Below are 21648 nucleotides of genomic sequence, written 5' to 3' on the forward strand. Positions count from 1 at the left end.
GCCGCCGCCCCCTCCTCCACCGCCCCCACCGCCCCCACCCCAGCCCCACCACCGCCTCCTGTCCCCCGGGGGCACCAGCTGCAGCTACCCCAGTGAAGACAGCAGCGAGGACGAGGATGACGAAGAAGAGGAGCAGGAGGTGGATGTGGAGGGCCACAAGCCCCCCGAAGGAGAGGAGGAAGACGAGGAGGAGGAAGGCCGGGACCCGGAGGAAGAGGACGAGGAAGAAGAGGGAGGAGGGGTGATGCTCGGAGACCCCTTAGTCGGAGGCAGTCGTTACCTCCAAGGCAGAGGGTTAACAGAGAAGGGAAGCAGCCGAGATCGGCCAGCTGGCTCCTTCCCCCTAGTCCTTAACACCTCCAGGCTACAGCAGGAGGAGGAGAAACTAGGAGACCATGGCAGTCCAGACCTGCATCCTCCTCCTCCTCCTCCTCTTCCTCCTCCCCTTGCTCCTCAGAAAGGAGGGAGCGGCAGCAGTAGCAGCAGTGGAGGCAGCAGCCCCAGCAGCCCAGGCCACCATCCATCACTGGAGGAGCAGCCCTCCTACAAAGATGTAAATATCCCCTTTAGGCTCCTTCAAGCTAATTATTATTATTTAAATGCACCTTTAGGCTGAATCGGTTACATATGCGCAAGAAAGATGGATCACCAGATTTCCCCACAGAAATGAAATATTCAATGTGTTTGGTAGGGTTTCTTTCCTGCCATAAAGATGTGGTTTCTGATCTTTTTTCGCGAAGCCTTCCGAGGGCCGGGGACTTCCATTCCTCTCATTTTTAAGTTAGTTGATTGTGGAGTTGGAAGAGACCCCTTAATCTTCTAATCCAAGAGCTCCCTCTCTCCCCTGCAGAGAACAATTGTTCCCCAAAGAGTAACTGGGCAACTAAACTCAAGTAATTTGAATAAACTAATCCCCCTTCTCCCCAGTACTGACAATGTCCACCCACCCCCTCCCACACAATGAGATTTTTAAATCAAGTTTACCTCAAAAGTCAGATACAGTTCTCTTAACTGTGGTTCCAAAATGAGAGCTCTCTTTCCCAAGTGGGCATATTTGCTAGGTATTGTGCCCAATGGACAGGAGAAAACATTGTTTACCGCCTTTTCTACTAGGCCAACCTCTAAACCCAACAAACAGAAATTAGACAATGACTTAAGAGTTATCACTTCTTTTAAAAACGGGAATGGCTGGTGGAACCTTTAAAAGCTATTTTGTTTGAGGCCAAAGCTAAACTCCACTGGCAACTAACACTCAGTGTTCACTCGAGTGTGCCTGTACGTAATTCCAAGGACTTCTGAGTGGAGTAAATCTGTCTTAATATAGTATGAATCTAGCAAATACATATCCTCTTCACATACCACCTATAGTATATGCATATACTTAATATCATGAATCTGCATCATCTCTTAAACATAACATATATACATTCAAATGTATTTAAGCTTAAAAACTATTAAGGAAAGATAATCATAAAAAATAACATCTCATGAAGCTCCATAAGAGTCACTTTTATTGATGCCTTTTCCTGCTGACTGTTGACATTAGCATATGGTTTTATCGAGGCATTGATTTGTACATCTAATTCTCTCTCTCTTTTTTAAAAAATATAGAATCAGAAAACTAAAGAAGGTAACCCAGTAATTTTGCCTACAAAAGAAGACAGCTTTTCAGGTAAAACAAACACAAATAACTGCTTTTCCTTTCCTAAAATCAACAAAACCATTGTGAGACTTGTACTCTGAACAATCCCTTCCCAAAGCCCCCCTCATAGCCCTACCCCCACACATACACAGGCAAGCACACTCTATAAGGTTTTCTTCCATTATATATCAAGCATATTTCAAATATTGCCTCTCTTATTCTTTCCCCTCAAAAATTAACCTTTTCCAGTGTATAGTTTCTATACAATAGCAATTTAGCAATTAACAATGTATCGCCCTCAAAAACAATGTATCCCCCTCCCCAAAAAAGCCTACCCCTTTGTATATGATTCTGTAGCAACCTCCACAGATATGCATATGGATCTGGGAATGATTCTGTAGCCTGTCTGCCAATAAAGGCACTTGTAGATTTTGTATTTTGTTCTGATTCTAGATAAGAACAAGGAGCATAATTTTTTCATCACAGATTCAGAGACTTCTGGAGGAGATTTCTGGAGAGAAAGAGCAGGTAGGCTGGGAAAAATATAAAGACTGAATAGGTTACTGAGATGGGGGCTTAAATTCATAATCAAAGGACTGAATATTTAGTACAAGGGTAAAAACAAAAAACAATTCCTAGTAGATATAACTAAGAAAACAGCAAATGGGAAAACAGTGACATTAATAGCAATAAGATTATTAATTGCTGGGCATATTTCAGAAGAAATTTCAGAAATATATCAGGTTACACAATGAAACAGGCTGGAAAAGCATAAAATGACAATAATTGAAATGTTCTCTTAGAAACCTTCCATTAAAAAGGATCACAGCTTATTGCTTTTAATATCTGTCAGAAAGACATTAAAGGTGTTTTATGACATCTATGCCAACATTTATATTATCTCCATGATAATGATCTCTACACAAAATGTATAATACATTTACAAAAATTACATTATACAAATTAAATGAAACCACCTTTTACTGATTGCTAAATGTCTCCAAGGGGTTTGGGAAAGACGTGATTAGAAGTTTTGATACTAAGTTGTCTATTGCAGTGTCTTAAGGAGAGGGTTTTGTTTCTTGGGAAAAAGGAATCTAATTTTCCATTTATGTAATGCAAACTGCCTTGGCTTTGACTATTCACGGTTAATTGACTGTCAAACGAGGTTGTTATCCTCGGGCAATGTCTGCAAATTTGCCTGTCAAATGAGACAGAGAGTGCAAGCGAGGAAGTGAGAGAGAGGGAGAAAGAGTTGTATGAGGGGTAGAAATAAAGAAAATAAGATCTTAAAGAAATCTTACAAATGGCAAAGTACAATTGAAAAAAGATCCCCAAACATTTGCGTTTTTCTTTTCTTTTGAAGGAAATTTCTGCCACTATTTAAGAGTGCAAAAAGCAAGTACCTTATTGTGAATGCTTGCAGTAGGGGGGAGAAACCCAATAGCTTTTTTTTTTAATCATTTAAGGGAGAAACCTTTATGCCACGAGACAATGTCCCCAAATAATTTTATGGAAACAATGCCATGAATGTTGATCAGCATCAAATTATGAATGGGGTCTAGAAAGAAGGATTTGGAGGTTATTAAATATATCCTTTGTGGTACAATATCTTTTCTTAGCTATGTCCAGTCTTTTGTTGTTGTTAATTGCATATAAAATGTTACTTTGTGCTTCCAGGCTTTTCTGATTTGGTAGCAAGTTTATAATTATGTGTAACTGTCAGTTTCACTTCATTAAGCATTGATATTCATTCGACCAACATTTATTTTCAAATTTTTACAAAGGCCTTCTACTTTTCAGAATTTGCCCTCAACTCTCTAATGTGGTAAGATTTTTAAATGTGGTAGGTTTTTACAATACGCTACAAAATCCAGGATGCCAATTGTTAGGTCACAAAAAAGGGCTAGATTTGCCAAGAAACTGCCTTATTCCCAATGTGATGTTGTATAGAATTGAGGACTGGAAATTGAAAGAATTCCTACCAAGGAATTTCTAATGTGTTTGTGTGAGCGTGCCCACATGCACAAGCACAGACACACTCACACATACATAGAGTGTTTATAATCTCATTCGATTTGATTCTATAATATCTAACCATTTCCCAGACATTTCTCTGTATTCAATTGCTTTTGTTTGTTTGATATATGTAGAAATTAATAGCCACTGGAAACAACATGTTCATGAATATGAAAAAACAATTTTAGAAATATTCCTCAGCCTGAGATCAAATGATATTTAGCAGCTCTATATAGCTAAAAATAGACTTTAAAAGTAGTCCAATTTCTCCCATGCCTGGAAACCACAGATGGGAAGCCTATATATACTCAAGTGCATGCAAATTTACCCTGGCTGTTTCAGAAACTAAAGTGGATTGGAAGCCTTTCTGGCAGCCTCCACTAGTGCAACCAATGAACACTCAGTAGAAACTTCCATTCCTCTTAGTCAAAATGGGAAATACCTAGCAAGAGGGTTTAAAAGTAGCCCAATTACAGTGGCACTGTCAAGAACTACTCAGGGAAGGGTGGAAAAGGAGAGGGAAGATTTTTGACTATTTATTTTGTGGACAAGCTTAAAGAGGCACAAAGCCCAGAAGAACAGAGCAAATTGTGAGCAATGCTGAATATCATAGCAAATAATATAGATGAATGAATAGGTTAATACCTGGGCAGAACTGAGTTCTTCTTAATCTTCAAAGTAATTTCAATTTGTAGTTCCATGTGAGACAAACATAGCAGATCATAAATTCTCCATTCATTAAAATTAGACAGGTTTTCTTTGTGATTTTTACTAACTTCCTAAATTCCCCTATCCTAGATGACTTTCAAGTTAAAAGTTGATTTTTTTTCAGGCTTTCTATAGTAAGCTGATATTAAGTTCAAAGAACCTATGCTTAGATTGTGCAATCTGGGGAAGGATACATTTAGCTCTAAGACAAGGGCAAGAGATTACCCAAAATCTGAAATTCTTGGCCATTTTTAATTATGCCCCAATTCTTGGATACAAATTTCAAAGAAAATGAAATTAATTTCCTTCTTTTATTTCCTTTTTTAAAAAGATTGCCTTTCATAAGAAATTTATAGTTGGTATCATTTCAAGAGAAGTTATAATATTTTCTTCAAAGCTATTCCATTTCTGAGATAATTTCACATTTAAACCAATCAAGTTTCTAAAATATGGCTTTTCCTTAGAATAAATTAACTAACTTAAATCTTACAACCTGAGATAATATCCTTTTTGGAAGATCGAGTGTGTTTTTAAGAGGATATTTCCAGGTTGGTTTTTTATAGAATCACTAGCATTTCACCCAACTGCACCCATTAGAAGTCTCAATTTACACCTTTTGTTTTTTTGTTGTTGTTAAAATCTACATGTTTCTTTATAAAATTATGGTATATCCATTTCACATATATGATAATATACCAAATCTACCTGAATTAATATGATTTTAAAAACTAAAATTGACCTCTATTGGAGGTAAACCTGAGATCATTTGAAGACACAATTATCTGGTGATATTTTCACTAGGACACTGGTTCCTAATGAGTTCAGATTTTTAATCCAGAAAAAAGTGGATAAGAGATGACCTCCAAAATTAAAAAAGAGGTGAGAAGAAAGGAAGGGGGGAAATGCACACAAAGACAATAAGTACTTGAGGTTGGTACTGTGCCTTCTCTCAGTTCAGTTTTGTAGTAACCGTGGATTCTTATACCAGAGTGACTTTTCTTTTATCTGTAACCTTGGATGATTGTCTTCTATTAGCCTTTGGCTTATTAGTCACTGTTAACTTTGGGTGATTGTAAAGGTTTCAAATTATAAAATGTTGCTTCAAAATCTCACATTTGTTGACTATTGGACCTACACAGCAAATCTAGTGTTTCTCCTTTAACTGGACTAGGGGGCCAAGCATGAAGTTCTTACACAGGCAAAACTCCCCTCAGGGTACAGAGGCACTCTCTCTACATAAGTCTTTCTGAAATTCCATTCCCAGCATAGAAAATAAGTCCCAGTGCAGATTATTTATTTGGTTAAAAGTATCTCCAATGCAGATAGAGTATATTTCTTGTCTAGTATCAGAGTGTTTTTATATCAGTTATGAATACCTTTCATGTTGATGTCAAATGATTTAAAATTAAGTGCAGTGGTACAAATAAAACAGATCTATGGCTGTGGACAGCCAAGGAAATGAGCCCCAGAAGAGATGTACCTTCTTAAGGTCAATTCTTTCATAAGAGGACAACATATGTTGAAAAATATGATATGAGATTAGGTAGATCATTAGACATATAGTTTTGGGTAGATATATAAATTGGAAGAACTGAACTTTGTGATTTCACTGGTGAAGAGAATCCGAAATTAGAAAACTCCTTCTATCAATGAAGATCCTTGCCTCAACAATGTAGAGGCTTAGAAATTTGCCTAGGAGACGGAGAGGTTAAAAAACTTGCCTAAAAATCACACAGCCAATATGTGTCAAAGATGAAGCTTGAACCTAGGTCTTCCTAACTCCAAAGCCAGCTCTATATCTACTAGGCTATATTTGCTTGCAAATTAATATATAATAGCTATCATTTATGGTGTTATAGATTAATTTCTGAAAGCAATAAAAACAAATTAAGGCTTGCATAAATACAAAGAGCATGGCAGTGTTCCATTTCCTACCCATTTCTTTATTGGAAAAATGTTTATAACAATATTTTTTAAAATGGATCAGGAGAACCAGATTCTAAGTCTCTTATGTATTAAATAGCTTTAGGCACTTACACATCCATAAAATGTGGTGCTGATGCCTCTCACCTGTAGTTCACTTAGATATTGCATAATGCCTGTAATGCACTTTGAATTCCTTCAAACTAAATGTGATTTTTGTCAATATTCTCCTTTGTGTTTAGGGTTCTCATTGATGAAGCTTTTTTTAGTTTATTAAAATTCCCCACTTCTACTCTCAAATTTTCAAACATCCAATCTAATTGAAGAGGGCAGATAAATGCAAAACTCTCCAGTAGATACCTTTAGTATCACAGCATCACAAATAATATTTCTCAAGCCTGGGAGGATTCTAAATGGACTTGTGACATGCTAAACAAAGATATTTGATATGCAGATTGAAGAAACTATGTATGTGAAACCAGCAATAAAATTTGATCATACATACTTTGAAAAGTTTGGCATAACTCCTAATTCATCTGAAGCCCCAGAGGTATTCCTTAATCTTGTTCTTCCTTCTTTTAAGCTAATGGAGTTAATATTTAGTTAGTTCATGCTTTCGCATGTCATAGATATAACGATATTGATTTTCTTTTTCCTTGTCTGCCTTGTGACCTCACTAAAGTGCTAAACATCACAAGGGAAGACTCTGAGAGAGGATTCAACACTAAGAAATAAGCAAAAATCCATGTCCCCAACGAAAGGGAGAAAATAATGTGTTACTGTCCCACTTTGTGGAATTGACTTTTTTTTGTATCAGGGCAAGCTTATTTCTAAAAATCCATTGAGGATCATGTCTCAGCCTGAATTTTAGAAAATTCTTGACTTTCTTCATTACATAAACATGTAACTTAGTAGCAGCAGAAGCCAGTATTTATATACCACTTAAGACTTACAAAATGCTTTTCAAATATTAACTCATTTTATCTTCATAAAAATCCTAAAAAGATAGGTTCTGTTATTGTTTCCATTTTACAGTTGAAGAAACTAAATCAAACAGAGATTAAATGACTTGACCAGGGTCACACAGCTAAGAAATGTTTCTGAACTGAAGGTCTTATTAACTCTAGGTCCAATGTTCTATTCACTCTGACAACTAACTACAGTACTTTTCCTCAACCAAAAACAATCTTTTCTTTTCTTTTTAATCACTTATTCCAAAAACTATAGATTAAATCAAGATCAGTTTTTAACATCCCAATTCCCTGGACAATTCAGAAGTGTTTCTTTCTTTTCATAATGATTCCATAGAGATCTTCCAATGTTTCACTATCAGAATTTACACATTCACTTTCTGAACTTAAGACAAGATCTAGCCTTAGACTGAAGCTGATCATAAAAACCATAAAATGTCGATAGTGTTCAGGCATTTTTCAGTCTTGTGATAAAAGGAAGAGGACATAATGGGTGGTGAATATGGAGCCTACTTTTGATTTCTTTTTTTGCCTTAGAGCCTCTTCATTTAAGATGTACCTCTTGTGCTAGCATGCATAATGCTAGGACTTGCTTCCTAATTGCACCTACAGAATACCAGACACAGACATATACAAGCACTGGGATAAATGGCTACATTTTTTAACCTTTTAAATATTGAACTTCATATTTTAAGTATATGGATATAGTTTGAGGAAAAAATAACTGTATTTGTTGAAATCACATTTTAATATATGAATATATTTCTTAATATATATTTTTGTGAACAAAAATATACTCTTTTCTTTCCATGATAGGAAAGATTGCTTTGTTTATTTTCCCTCAATTGTTAGCAGAGAGATAGTAAATTCTAGGGGAAAGAGCACTAGATCAGTTGTCAAAACACTAGGGTTCAAATTCCATTTTTGCTATTTATCCCTTGAACAAGTCACTTAAACTTTATAAGTCTCAATTTCCTTGGTTTTAAAAATGAGTAAAAATGAGGGCTTGGTGATTTCTTAGGTCTCTTGAAAATTTTGTGATCTTCTAAAGCTAAATTGGCAGAGAATGTGGACTTTTTCAAGTGTAAGCAACTTTTTTTTCATTCCAAATGTCACTAGGAAAGCAAAATAAGGCAAGAAGGGACCATTGGCAAGTCTTAGGAGATAATTTTTTAAAAAGAAGACAGAAAGAAAAGGGGAAGAATCAATAAGGAATAAAGGAGAGGGAGAAAAAATGCATAAGAAAAGAAGGAGGGTGTTGCTAACCGTTTCCCTGGTATCTTTAGGGGCATTAGAAACATATACCCTTGACATCGAGTATCATATTTTTCAAACCAAACTATACAGCTGGTTGGCATAGGGCAGCTAGGTGGTACAAGAGGATAGAATGCCAGTCCTGGAGTCAGTAAGACTCAGCTTGGTTGAGAGGAATGTGAATCATTGAGAAGATGAAAGTATCAGGTTTGTGGAGGAAGGATACATTTATAGGTTTCAAGAAACAAAGATCTCTGGAAGCAAAAGTTCTGCAGACCAATTAAATTAGCATCAGATTAAAGACAGTCTCAACTAGAAGGAAGAAGAAACTAGTCTAGAGAATAAATGACACACTGCATCAGCAGATGTCACTTCTAATCCTGTTTCTACCAATTCAATTTGTAATAATAATAATAGCTAACATTTATGTAGTGCTTTAAGGTTTACACTTAGGTGCGCCCCTTGGCAACTGTCTAAGATTATGAATTGCAGAGAAAGGGCTGACATGCATTGGTAGGAGTTTTCCTCCTCCATTAGTACAGTTCAGTTATTAATGAAATCCTAAGTCCAGTCCCTATATCTTTAAGGTTTACAGAGATCTTTACAAGCATTATCTCATTTGACCCTAACAGCAATCCTATGGAGTAAGTGCTATTATTATCTCCATTTTAGAAAAGTTAAGTTGACTTGCTCTGGGTGACATAATTAGTAAGTGTGTAAGGTCATCCTGATCCCATGTCCTAGTACTCTGGTCCAGCATCTGGTAGGTTCAAGGCAGTGTGCCAGTGACCAGGTATACAAAGACCACAAACAATTGAAACTGTCCTACAAGAGCTTTATAAGTCACTTGACCTCTCATTTAGTTCTTAGAGGAAACGCGATATAAATAAACTTATGACATTAATGTTGTCAGAAAGGAATGAAAGTTTATGAGCTGAATCCTTATTTTCATTTTAAGATCTAAACCACTTGAGCAGTTTGGTTTTGTTTGCTTGAAGAAGTAAGTTTTTCCAAATGTCATGTGGAATTAAAACTTTGAGTTTGGTCAATCCCCGGTGAAACATGGAGAATTTCATAGAAGTGAAAATGTAGGCCAAGAATGTACAAATATTTCTTCTAGAAAACAGGCAAGATCATGGGAATAAGTAAGTAATCCAGAAGGCTGTTTGCTAAATTGTGATGATATATGGCATTCTTTCATATTCCCATTATGTGCTTGTAAAAAATTCAGATCATTTCATGACAGGTGTTTTTGAGTGCCTACTCTGTACCTATCACTGCCCTTCCTAAGTACCTTGGAGAGTACTAGAGAAGTCCTTGTCCTCAAGGAATTTACATTTCAGTTCATGAGACAAATTTAACATGAACAAAATTATTGGAAAGTAATCACTGACTGTTTGTCAATCAGAATAAGAGTGAGGAAGATCCAGGTTCAAATGATGTCTCTGACATACTTAGTACTCTGGGAAAATCATCATACCTCCAGGTGCCTCAGACAGCTCAGGGTTCTTGAAAGGCAGCCCCAATGAAGTAAGCTCCTTAATTGGAAGGGGTGATGATTGCACTTTTAGATCTACCTCCCAGGGCACCTAGGTGGCTCAATGAATAGAGTCAGGTCTAGAGATGGGAGATACTGGTTTCAAATGTGGCCTCAACACTTCCTAGCTGGGTGACCCTAGGCAAGTCATTTAACTCCAGTTACCTAGCTCTTACCACTTTTCTACCTTGGAATCAATACTTAGTATCAATTCTAAGACAGAAAGTAAGGGTTAAAAAATACCTACCTCTCTCCTGGTTTACAAGGATTTTTACTATTTACTGACATCTATCTCCCCCCACCAACAGCTCCTGCATTTCCAGGATCTAACTAACTGTCAAGCACAGGCATAAGAATGGGAGCAAAGCACAGGATATTCTATCACCATATACCAAGGACAGCAGAGATAGCAGAAAAGTTGGATTTCTAGGCTACAGCTTACCTCTCTCTATTACTGCATTTGGCAGCTCTGGGGCCCTCCTGCCATGGAATGATGGCACTTACAGTTTGGCTGAGTAGAATTTGCATTCTTAAGATGCATTCTCTGATGAACAATATATGTTGTACATCATTTAAACAGCACAGTAAAAATGCAAGTTATCCGTACTAGTGTAACTATGCTCTCAAGTAAAAAGAGCCAGCAGATACTACTACTTCATGCATTATAAATTCTATCCATATATACGTATGTGTGTGTGTGTATCCATTCATTTCTAAGTTTAGAATATTAGACAGATTTCTTTTTTTTCTTTTTTTTTTTTTTTTAATTTTAAACCCTTAACTTCTGTGTATTGACTTATAGGTGAAAGATTGGTAAGGGTAGGCAATGGGGTCAAGTGACTTGCCCAGGGTCACACAGCTGGGAAGTGTCTGAGGCTGGATTTGAACCTAGGACCTCCTGTCTCTAGGCCTGGCTCTCAATCCACTGAGCTACCCAGCTGCCCTTAGACAGATTTCTTCTAGACTATGTCTAGGCCTCTAAAGAAAAATGTTATTGCCAATATAAATCATCCACCCTCTTATTAGTCTATGTAATTAGTTTTTCAAATGTAGTTTAAAGATCCTTGTGCATTTTATTTTCATTTCAAAATTCTTTTTAAAGGGAGGAAAGGGGAGAGTAAACATTTCAATTTATGAATGTCCCCCTAACTTAAGATTTCACTAATTTGAGATTTTAAAGCTCATCTAACCTGCTGAAATGTTTACAAAAATTGCACGTGCACCATCAGCCAAATCAAATATGTTTTGTTGTTTTTTAATCTGGTATTAAACTAATGTCTTCTGGGGTTTTTTTTAACCATATGGAAAACATTAGCAGTACTAGTGAATAAACAAATCCAAGCTCCCAGAGGTCATTTTTAACCACAGTTAACAATCTGGTTTCCACTGATTGAAAATATGCAGAAAAACAAGAGTCCGGTAAAATATATACAAAATGCAGCAGAAGAACCTTGCTTTGATTTATTTATCAAGAGTTTAACCTTTTTTTGTTGTTGTTAATTCCCTTGTAAAAGAAACATATGACTCTCTCAAGCACTGTAATGGCAGATTTTACCCAGAAGGAGCAGAGACATATTAACATGAAATAGACACTGATGTAAAATAAAGCTTTCATGAAGCCGTATCAGGAAAAACAGAAATTAGTATTATCAGTGCATTTGCTTCGGTTTCCATTTGCCATTTAAGTAGTCAGTTGTATTTCATATCCACATAGAGCACTAGGTATGAATAGAAAAGGAAATGGCTTTTTGGAAAACATTCTATTTAAATTCTCAAATTTAATTCTTTTGTTGAAGTGTACTACTATAAGAGAAATGGCACACAGAATACATACCCTCTGACCAATAAGAATATTGGTTCTAATAATAAGGGCTTAGATTTATATGGCTCTTTAAAGATCCTACAGACCACATTATCTCATCTGATGGTGCAAAGAGAAGATGATGACTCAGGTTTAGTTTTCAAAGAATAAACTTCCTCATTAAAACTAAATAAAGTGAAAACTAGTGCTTAAATTATAGATGCAATCCTATATGTGCATCATGGCTACATGAATTGTATTCCAAGGACAGGTATATCCAAGCCAAAGTATTAATACTATACATCCTATATAGATACAGATATGTATTTGTGAGTATAGCTATTATACATATTATACATAATCAATTAAATTTTTAAAATTCAATTCAAGCAAGCAAAAATTCATAATGTATCTATTTGCATGCAAGGTATTATACCTTGGAATTCTATCAGGAGTTTAAAATGCTTCATACTTCCTTATTATTTTCATTGTGTAGAGAAGGAAACTGAGTAAATACGGTTAAAAGCCACATGAAAGCCTGGGGGGATGAAACATCAGAGGTATGATGCTTCATATTTTGCACTGCCTTGTATTTAGAGAGTGTGGACTCTAAAAGATTAAAAAAAAGGTCACTTTTAAAACCCTTGCATGACAAGGAAATGGAGGCAATCTCTTTCCTTCCCTCTCACTAGATATAAGTCCTTGGTCTCTGTGTGATGAGATGGTCCTTAAAGTGGGATAGTCCTTTATGGCATTTATGATGATTCTCCCATATGTTAGGAATACTGTGAATGGCTTTCTTGGAAGAAGCCCATATGAACTACAGAGCAAGCATTTGGCTTTTCTTTCATTTCTGCAACCTCCACCTCAGCTCTGGCTGCATCTGCCCAATTCTTAGAGGTACAATTCCATTCCATGCCAACAACAACAAGAGCAACAAAAGATGCAGTGATAATGAGAGAGAATTTGTTTGTTTCCTTGTTTTTTGGTTCAGAGCTATGTTTTCAATTGTGTAGGGATCTTCCTCTATCAGTGCAGATCCACAACAGTTCTGAAACTTGCCATCTTAGAAGGTTGCCTGACTATGATGATAGCTGTAACCACTACCCCATGCTGCCTGATGAACTCCAGTCTATCCATAGAGTTTGCCCATTCAAAAATAAGCTTAGCAGTGATGGACTTAACATTCGATCATTGAACATTTACTAAGAACACTTACTAAGCACATTATAACAAGCACAGAGGCAAGTACAAAGTTTAGCTAAGACAAGGCCCTTGTTCCCAGGGACCTTACCACTCCCATCCCTCAAGTTACCCAGGTTCCCGATTCCAAATCATTCTCATTCTCTTATCTAACTCTTCCCTCTTTCTCATTCCAACACTAAGTAAGTGTTGGAAGTACCAAGTCACCAAGTTGGAAAGTCACCAAGTTAGCATCAACTTGGTGACACCAAGTAAATGGTAAAGTTTTATGAAATGAACTTCCAAAATAACTCCAAATATGACTTTTTTCTCAACATAGTTACTACCTTAGTTCAGGCCTCATCACATCTTTTCTGGATTTTTGCCACATAATCTTCCTAAGGCACAGATATTACCTTAAAAGGTCTTTCGTCAAAAGTATTCAGTGGCTTCCTATTAAATATTGGTTAAAATAGAAATTTCCTAACCTCACATTTAAATCCATCCACATGTATGCTCCAACTTAACCATGCCAGACATTTAATACTTTTCCCCGTCATGAAATCTATGCCAAATGCTCCCACCTTAGTATCTTTACACAGACTCTCTTCCATATTGCATATGGGGTCAAACAATGGAGATTAGTTTAACTGGACTTTTTTTTCTTTTTATATCTTTCTGGTCCAAGGGAAGACTTTCTGGATAAGGGAGAGAGAAAGGCTTCTTCCCCAGCTTTACCTTTTGTCTTTCTTCAAGGCTCAGCTCCAGGGCTAAGTCTTATATAAAGATTTCCCAGATTCCCCAAGTTTTTAGTTCTCCCTCCACAAATTACTTTGTATTGCTTTATCCTCTTTACATCTCTATCCTTGTAGAAGAATGTAAGCTCTTTGAGGGCAAAGACTGTTTCATTTTTGTCTTCACATTTCCATTTTCATATGCCTACTACAGTGTCTGTCACAAAGTAGTCACTTTATAAAAATGTATTGGGTTGGATTGAATTAAATATTCGATGATAAGGATACTGGGGGGAGGGGTAAGAAATCAAATTCTATTTAATGTCTGAGGAGGGAAGGTATGAGTAGGCTGGGAATGAGAAAAACTTCATGAAGAAGATAGCATCTGAGTTGAATTCTAAAGAATGAATAAGAACTCAATAGGCAAAGAAGCAGAGGGAGAACATTCTAGGTGTTATTTTTAAAAATGATAAAGGCTGATATTATGGGGAAAAGTAATATTTTAATTACCATGGCCATGTTGGTAAAATATATATAAGACCACACACCTGATAAAAGCTATTTTAAACCTCTTGGCATTTTTCTTCCCTCCACCTGGCTGCCTCTTACCAAAGAGGGCCTTAAGCCTGGTTGGCCAATACTTAAAGCCGGGCTTTACATTCAAGATGTCATCACGTCCAAAACAGGAAACCCGTTGCATCACGGAAAATGTAGTCTCAAAGTCCCCCACATGTCCACAGGAAGTTGCCATATATCTACATATCTTGAGGCTTAATACTTCTAAATAAAATCCCAGAAATTCTAAATAACACATTATCCCCCTGAGATCCAGTGAAAAAGACTGGTCTTTTTTGGTGGATCTTAAATCATAGTCAACTTCTAAATTACAGAAAATTGGGGATAAAAGAAAAGACGATAAAAACTAGCCACATTGACAAAAAGCCAATTTGAGGCAGTCCCCTATTGGCATAAGAGTGTACATTCAAAACAAATGCATTCAACTCATTCAACTCCCCATAGTTCAAATCAACTGCACCCCAAAGTTCAAATTTGGATCTTCATGATCCAGTGAAGGCTCTTCAGGCATCTTCATGGTGTCTTCACCAAACAGGTTTGTTGTCTGGATTTTGGGGAGATGGCAAATTCCTTAACCTGGAATTACTCTCAAAAGAACTTAAATTTTACATTATAGATTATAAAACATACATTTCCTTCTGAGAATTATACATAGGGAAAGGAATGTAAGCAAAAGCATGAGTATAGGATTCCACATGAGCAAAGATTGGGGGATGGGAAAACATTTTCTGAAGCATTAAGTCCATATCGCAGAAGAGTATTGGTTAAGACATGAAAGGTAGAGTGGTGCCAGATTGTATGGGGTTTTTTAAGGCAAAGGAGTTTGAATTTTGCTCACAAATCAATGAAAAGCCCCTGGATGGAGTTTTTATCTTTTTGCTTATTGGAACCTTTTGTTTATATGTCACTATGATGCTTACTACCTGTGTGACCTTGGGCAAGCCACTTCCCCAACCTTAGCTTCTGTTTCCTAATTCCTACCAAATTAGACTAGATGGTTTTGAAGTCCCTTCTAGCTCTTCGCATCTGTCATTTTGTGATTCTGTAATCAAATTTTTCTCTCCCCACATTCAGTAAATCTTTATTTGTATCAAAAAAATTTTTGAAGTTCAGAAAACCTAAACTTTTTCCATGTTTGACAGTGTATGCAAATTTTCCTCTCCAATGAAAGGAGGAAAGAGATGTATTTCCTCAATTCTTCTCCAAGCCAAGCTTAGTCATTATAATTATGCCAAGTTCCATTTCATTTTCTTGTTCTTTCCATATGTATTTTTGCAGTTATTATGCCTATTGTTTTCCTGATTCATCACTGAGGATTTTGAGCAAAGGAATGAAAGTATCTAGGACTATGCAAAGAGTAGATAATTCTTATGGTAGTATTGAGGATGGTTTGGAGAAAGCAGAAAGCAAAAGAAAGAAAGGATTGGAGAAGAAAGGAGAGGAAAGGAAGGAAAAAGGAGAGGATAATATGGAAAGGACAGAAGAAAGGAATAGAGAAGAAAAATAGAGTAGAGAAGAACCTACTATCAGAGTAGGGACCAATACCAACTTGGTGATCATGGGAATAAAGAGGAGATATTCTGGGAATATAACAGATTGGATATGAGTGATAAGGGAGAGGAAAGAGTTAAAGATAACAGAGTTTTGAAGATGAAAAGGAAAAGAGTGTTCATGGACTAAAATAGTGAAGTCAGAAGAAGCCACAAGCTTAGAAGCCAAATCATAAGCTTGGTTGAGACATACTAAGTTAGAGATGGCAGTGGGATAGTGTCAGTTGCCAGAGTCAGGGAACCTAAGTTCAATTTGCACCTCTGATACTACATGTGTAACCCTAGGCATGTGATTTAATTTCTTTGGGCCTCATTTTTCTCATCTGTAAATCGAGGGGGTTGGACCAGATGGCCTCTGAGATCACTTCAAGATCTAGAACTACGATCCTCTAATCCAAGGGTTTTTCACCTTTTTATATCATGGAACCCCATTTGGCAATTTGTTGAAGCCTATGAACCCCTTCTCAGAATAAGGTTTTTTAATGCATAAAAATACATTTTATTATGAAGAAAATCAATTATTTCAAAACACAAATTTCAAACTGTTTGCCAAAAAAAGTTCACCTACTCAAGGTTAAGAATTCCTGCTCTAGTCAGGTATGTGTGTCTGGTATTCACAGGAAAGGTTATGGCTAAAGTTATAGACTCATAATTCATCTAGAGAGAGAGAGCATTTGAAAGAATAAGAACCAACAAGATTATTGTGTTGAAAGAGAAGAGATACTTACTCTTATGATTATATAGCTGGGTTTAAAACAAAATATCCGTATGAAAATGGAAAATTCAATCACCTATGTGAAAGAAAACTAAAAAATTAAATTATTTCATTATCTGAATAATTGGAATTTTCAACTTTCATTAGATGTTTTGAGTAATGCAGATGAAGTTTGTGACTAAAAATCAATACTTTTCCATAGCTGTCATCTATCTTCTTATCTGATATATAACCAGGAAAGTAAATACAAGTATAATCTATCTTTTGTCTGTATAGTACATAGTTTTATGTTTTAGAGTGGGGTTTTAGTCAAAGATAAACAATCAAGTGGCTGTGGACAAGCAGTTAAAATATATAATACCCATTTGATGATCTAATCAGTTTCTTTTGTTTTGTTTTTTTCCAATAACACTATCACGTGGGGAAAACTTCCAGTTTTAAAAGTTCTCTCCCAATCACATGTGAAGTGTCTCCTCTTACCTTTTTTCTCAGCATCCAAGGGTTGGCTAGATCAAAGGAAAAGGAAATTTTTGCCCAGTTAGCCCTTTCTTTGTCAAATAGTTCTACTGTATTATAATCTCTTTTTTTTGCTGTAGGGCTTAGTATTCATATAATAATATGCAAATGAAATCATATATTTATAGCACTTTAAAAACCTTAAGGTGCCATAATATGTCAACTGTTATTATTATGAGCATAGGCATGCATAGAGCATGGGCTGGTGTTCCTGCACCAACATACTCAGACCCAATTCTGCATACCCATAGATCTGGATAGAGAATTTTGATTATATTTCTGCCAAGAGGCTTTTTGAAAAGTTTTTTTTATCAAATCTCCAGAAAATAAATCATTGTGATTTTTCAAGTCATGATCTGGTTTTTACTCCGTCTCTGACCCTCAGATTTAACCAGCCAAAAGAATAACTAAGCTTTTTAATAAGACTGTGAATAAAGGGTAAAGTCAAGAATTTCACATCACTCAGCTGTCATTCAAAGGCTTAAATCTGTCCTCATTCTCTTCTTGTTCCTAATTGTTTCAGATGAAAAAAATTGTACATGTAAATGAGGACAACATTTGACCCTGAATATTTCTAATCCAACACTTCTGTTAAGCCTTTTTTAAAAGACTTTCAAAAGAATGAAAAACAAAACTATCAGAAAGTAATTTGTTTTCAATAATTTTTTTTCCTTTTATTAAGGTGAACACACACAAGAAACCAATTCACCACATTCACTCAAAAAGGATGTAGAAAATATGGGAAAAGGTAAAAATAAAGTTTTAATTCCATAAAACTTCCTAGTTTTAAAAGACTATGGAGATAATAAGAGGATATTTTTGTTCTACGCCATATTTTAAACTTGACAAGCAACATATGAATAATATATGGACCATTGGGTGGATATAATTGAGATTAATGCATACATATCAATCAATACATGACACTGTAATATAATACTTTAAAATAATATATTACATTGATTTATATTCATGGATTTCTGCACAAAATCCATCCTGTGTCTATGCAACACTTTTTAAACTGGTAAAATATTTTGTCTTATAATAATAAATTGCCATATAGAACAGTTCTCTGGAGGGTTATTTGTAAAGATTAGTAAAATGACTCTTCTTTTTTCTTTATTAGAAGAACTTCAGAAGGTTTTGTTTGAACAAATAGACTTACGGAGGCGACTAGAACAAGAATTCCAAGTGTTAAAAGGAAATGCATCTTTTCCAGTGTTCAGTAAGAAATCATTTTTACTTTATTGTTTTCATGATATTTCCCTAATATTCCATAGATAAAATTTCTATAGAGTCTGCATGGCAAAGCAGAAACCATGCCAGACTTGGAATCAGAATCCCTGGGGTCCAAATCCGCACGTTATCATCAGCTTCTTAGGCAACCTTGGCATACCACTCATGCTCGGATTAGACAGGCCTGATTTGCTCACAGATATGTCATAGCACATATTCATATTTAAATTTGTAGTCATTTGAGATTAGGTCTTTTTGTGTTGTTTTGTTTTTTAGAATTCGATGATCAACCTTCCTCCTACCCCCTTGAAAGACTTTGATCATTGTGGAGTATCACAAAGCCAGAGTTGGGAATCCCATCCAAGTAGAGCAGTGAACTGTCACCCAGATAAGAGCTTTTCAGGAGTCATGATACCTCTGACTCTCCAACTATAAAGGCGCTAGATCTTGAGTATCGTTTAAATTGCAGCTACAAGGCTTGCTTCAGTCTGGAACCATGCCAACTTCACCATAACTGAATAACACACTATCCACTGAACCCTACCAGAGCCTGAGTAAAAGGGAGAGACAAAATAACTTAATAGTGAAGAAAAACAAGAAAGGGAAGGAAAACCAAAAGAAGCTCCTTGGGCCATCATTTCCTTTTTTTGGTTCCGGGATGAGAAATATGGTTTGGTAATTCCAATGACTAGGGTGTTAGAGGATGATAGATGGAGCTCAAGAGTCAATCAGAGCGTATAGTGATATAGATAAATTGATCTAAAGAGAAGAAAGCAGGATAACCAGTTGCTCTTGAAGGTGAATGAGGGCTAGGATTTGCCCAAAGTCACAAAGCTATGTATTGATATAACTAGGACTTGACTTTAGGTAGGTCTGCTGACTTAGGCCAGATTTCTATACCATGAAGCAAAAATATTTTTCGAAGAAAGCTTAGACTAAATAGATTTCTTAAATTGGATCAGAAAAAAAAAGTTCAATGACATTGAATTAGCCTGTCATTTAAAGTCAAATAAGAATCAGTAAGTTATCCCTATAAGAGGAGATGTTGATATCACAGTTGTCAAAACTGCTTAGTATCGTTTTTCTATTCTGGACCCCTGCATACAGTGAGATCAATGTCTTTTGACCCCTCACTAATGTCTACCCATTTCCCCATGAAATCAATATTGGCACAGTTTATTTTATTTGTTAAATAATCAAGTGTTGCTTATTTTTGTTGTTTATTCTGAGGAATTAAACAATTGGTAACTTTTCAACTTGATTTTCCCTATTAACTTGGACAATGCAAAGTATTTGCAAGATAATATTGTTTAGAAAAAGGAAAAGAAAAAAAAAGAAAATTGTATAACAACACCTGCCAGTTTCAGTTCTAGCCTATCATTTATTCTTTTGATCTGCTCTAAAATGAATACTCTGTCATCGTCATGTACATTAACACTCCAATTAAACCACATAAAATGCATTCTTTTTTCATCTACATCATATTCCACTGACCAAGGAAGTGGCATGTATGTACCCAAGCTTGAATTATATGTGGTTTAGACACACCACAAAAGAGCAGTCAATTTTACCCCTGATTAAAATAGCAAATATGTATTATGTGCTCTTTAACAGAAGGTGAGGGGCCATAAGGCTGTCTGACAGATTTAGATTTACTCAAATGAAATAGCATAAGGGGAAAACCAAACTGAGTTAAAATAAATAAATAACCCATACGGGAAGCAAGAAAACATAAAAGAATCCTCGTGAGAGGTTTTAGTAGGAGGTGGCATTCCAGGAACAACAGTATAAGCAAAGGTTTAATGAACAGTGGACACAGAATCAAAGCCATTAAAGTTAAAATGCATGTGCATTGGTTCTCTAGAGACCATCCACAGTGAGCTGAGAGGTTGCTTTCAGGAGGTGGGTCCAGAGCTCCTGAACTTTCAGCAATTTCATATGAGGATTTTCTAGGGTAGAAGATGTTTTTAGGCTAAGCGGATCAGAGATCAAGGTGTAGGAGAAGGATGGGTCCCAAACTGGGGCTGTATTATATACATACATACATATGTGTGTGTATGTGTGTGTGTGTATGATCACTTAGATATACATCTATTAAAGCAAAGAAGAAGAAACAAGTGAATCTTTGGGGAAAAGAAATAGTGGGGAAAATATCAACCTAGACTTATTTATTATGTATACATTCATATATATACACATACACAGATACATATATGGCTTTAGGGAAGGATAAATTAACATAAAATTTAAATAAAGCTGAGATAGAATCTAAAATGTGGCTAAATTAGCCCAGAACAGAAAGCACAGGAGCCTTTGTTCAGCAGGTCAATGGCCATCTTCTTCATTAACTCCAAACAAAAAGATAATCAAAGAAGGTGTCAGTATTAGCATTTAGGGAATTCTGTGAATAAACCAGTAGCAGATATTGTTAAAGTATTTGACATTTACCCTGTTGCAACATACATTTCAATACCTGTTTTGTTTTTCTAAGCAATAGTTGAATGCTAATGTTTCTAGGAATCTACCAATATGGTTTCTCAGGCCATTAGATTGTTTTCTTATGATGTTAAGCAATATTCAGTTTTATTGTTGTTGTTTGGCTTTTTATGTGTGCATTCCTGCTACCTTTAGTCCACAAATAAGTGTTAGGTACATGCTATGGCACAATAGTATTGAATGAGGCACTATGGCAGATTCAAAAGAAATTATCTTGTTCCTAGATTTTGCAGTCCTTTTGGGAAGCTAAGTCATATTTTGTGCCTTCCACATAGTAGGCATTTTAAAAATATTTACTGAATGGACAGATGAATGAATGAACATGTGCATATATGAAATACTTAGAAAACAAAGCTAATGCATGGACACAGGTATTTAGTTGTAAATAGGATCTCCAGAGAACAGTGCAGAGTTGATGTGGGTTGGGAATAAATCAGGAAACTCTTTCCAAAGGTGCCTTAAGCCATGGCAGTCCTAAAGAAAGGAATAAAGTCGAGGTCATTCCAGGAAGAACTGCATAAGCAAATACATAATTAGGAACCACCACACACACACTCCCACAAATCTCTAAGATCCCTCCCCAGCCTAATATTTTAATATTGTGTTATTTTATGATATTGGCCTAGCCCTCCAGGTCAGAAAAGCAGAAATAGATGAAAAGCATTGTCCAGATGATGACATGCTCTTGGGCAGAGAGCCTATTAAGTTAGTGCACCGATATAACTCAGGCTGGAGCTTCAGATGGACTGTGAGTTGGGATTAGAATTAGAGGGAAAAGCTCAAGAGAG

At 36.1% G+C, this 21648-nt stretch overlaps 1 protein-coding gene across 1 annotated transcript in view; it reads left to right on the forward strand.

The window, feature by feature from the left end:
* The window catches only part of SKOR2 (SKI family transcriptional corepressor 2), a 56867-nt gene that overhangs the window by 6813 nt on the left and 28406 nt on the right, over window positions 1–21648 (forward strand). The window contains exons 3-7 of the mRNA XM_044657825.1: window positions 1–553; window positions 1612–1672; window positions 2096–2170; window positions 17811–17876; window positions 18255–18353. Of these exons, the coding sequence (XP_044513760.1) occupies window positions 1–553; window positions 1612–1672; window positions 2096–2170; window positions 17811–17876; window positions 18255–18353 (854 nt within the window). The remainder of the gene's footprint in view (window positions 554–1611; window positions 1673–2095; window positions 2171–17810; window positions 17877–18254; window positions 18354–21648) is intronic.

Source organism: Gracilinanus agilis, chromosome 1 (assembly GCF_016433145.1).
Source record: "Gracilinanus agilis isolate LMUSP501 chromosome 1, AgileGrace, whole genome shotgun sequence".
NCBI classification, from domain to species: domain Eukaryota; kingdom Metazoa; phylum Chordata; class Mammalia; order Didelphimorphia; family Didelphidae; genus Gracilinanus; species Gracilinanus agilis.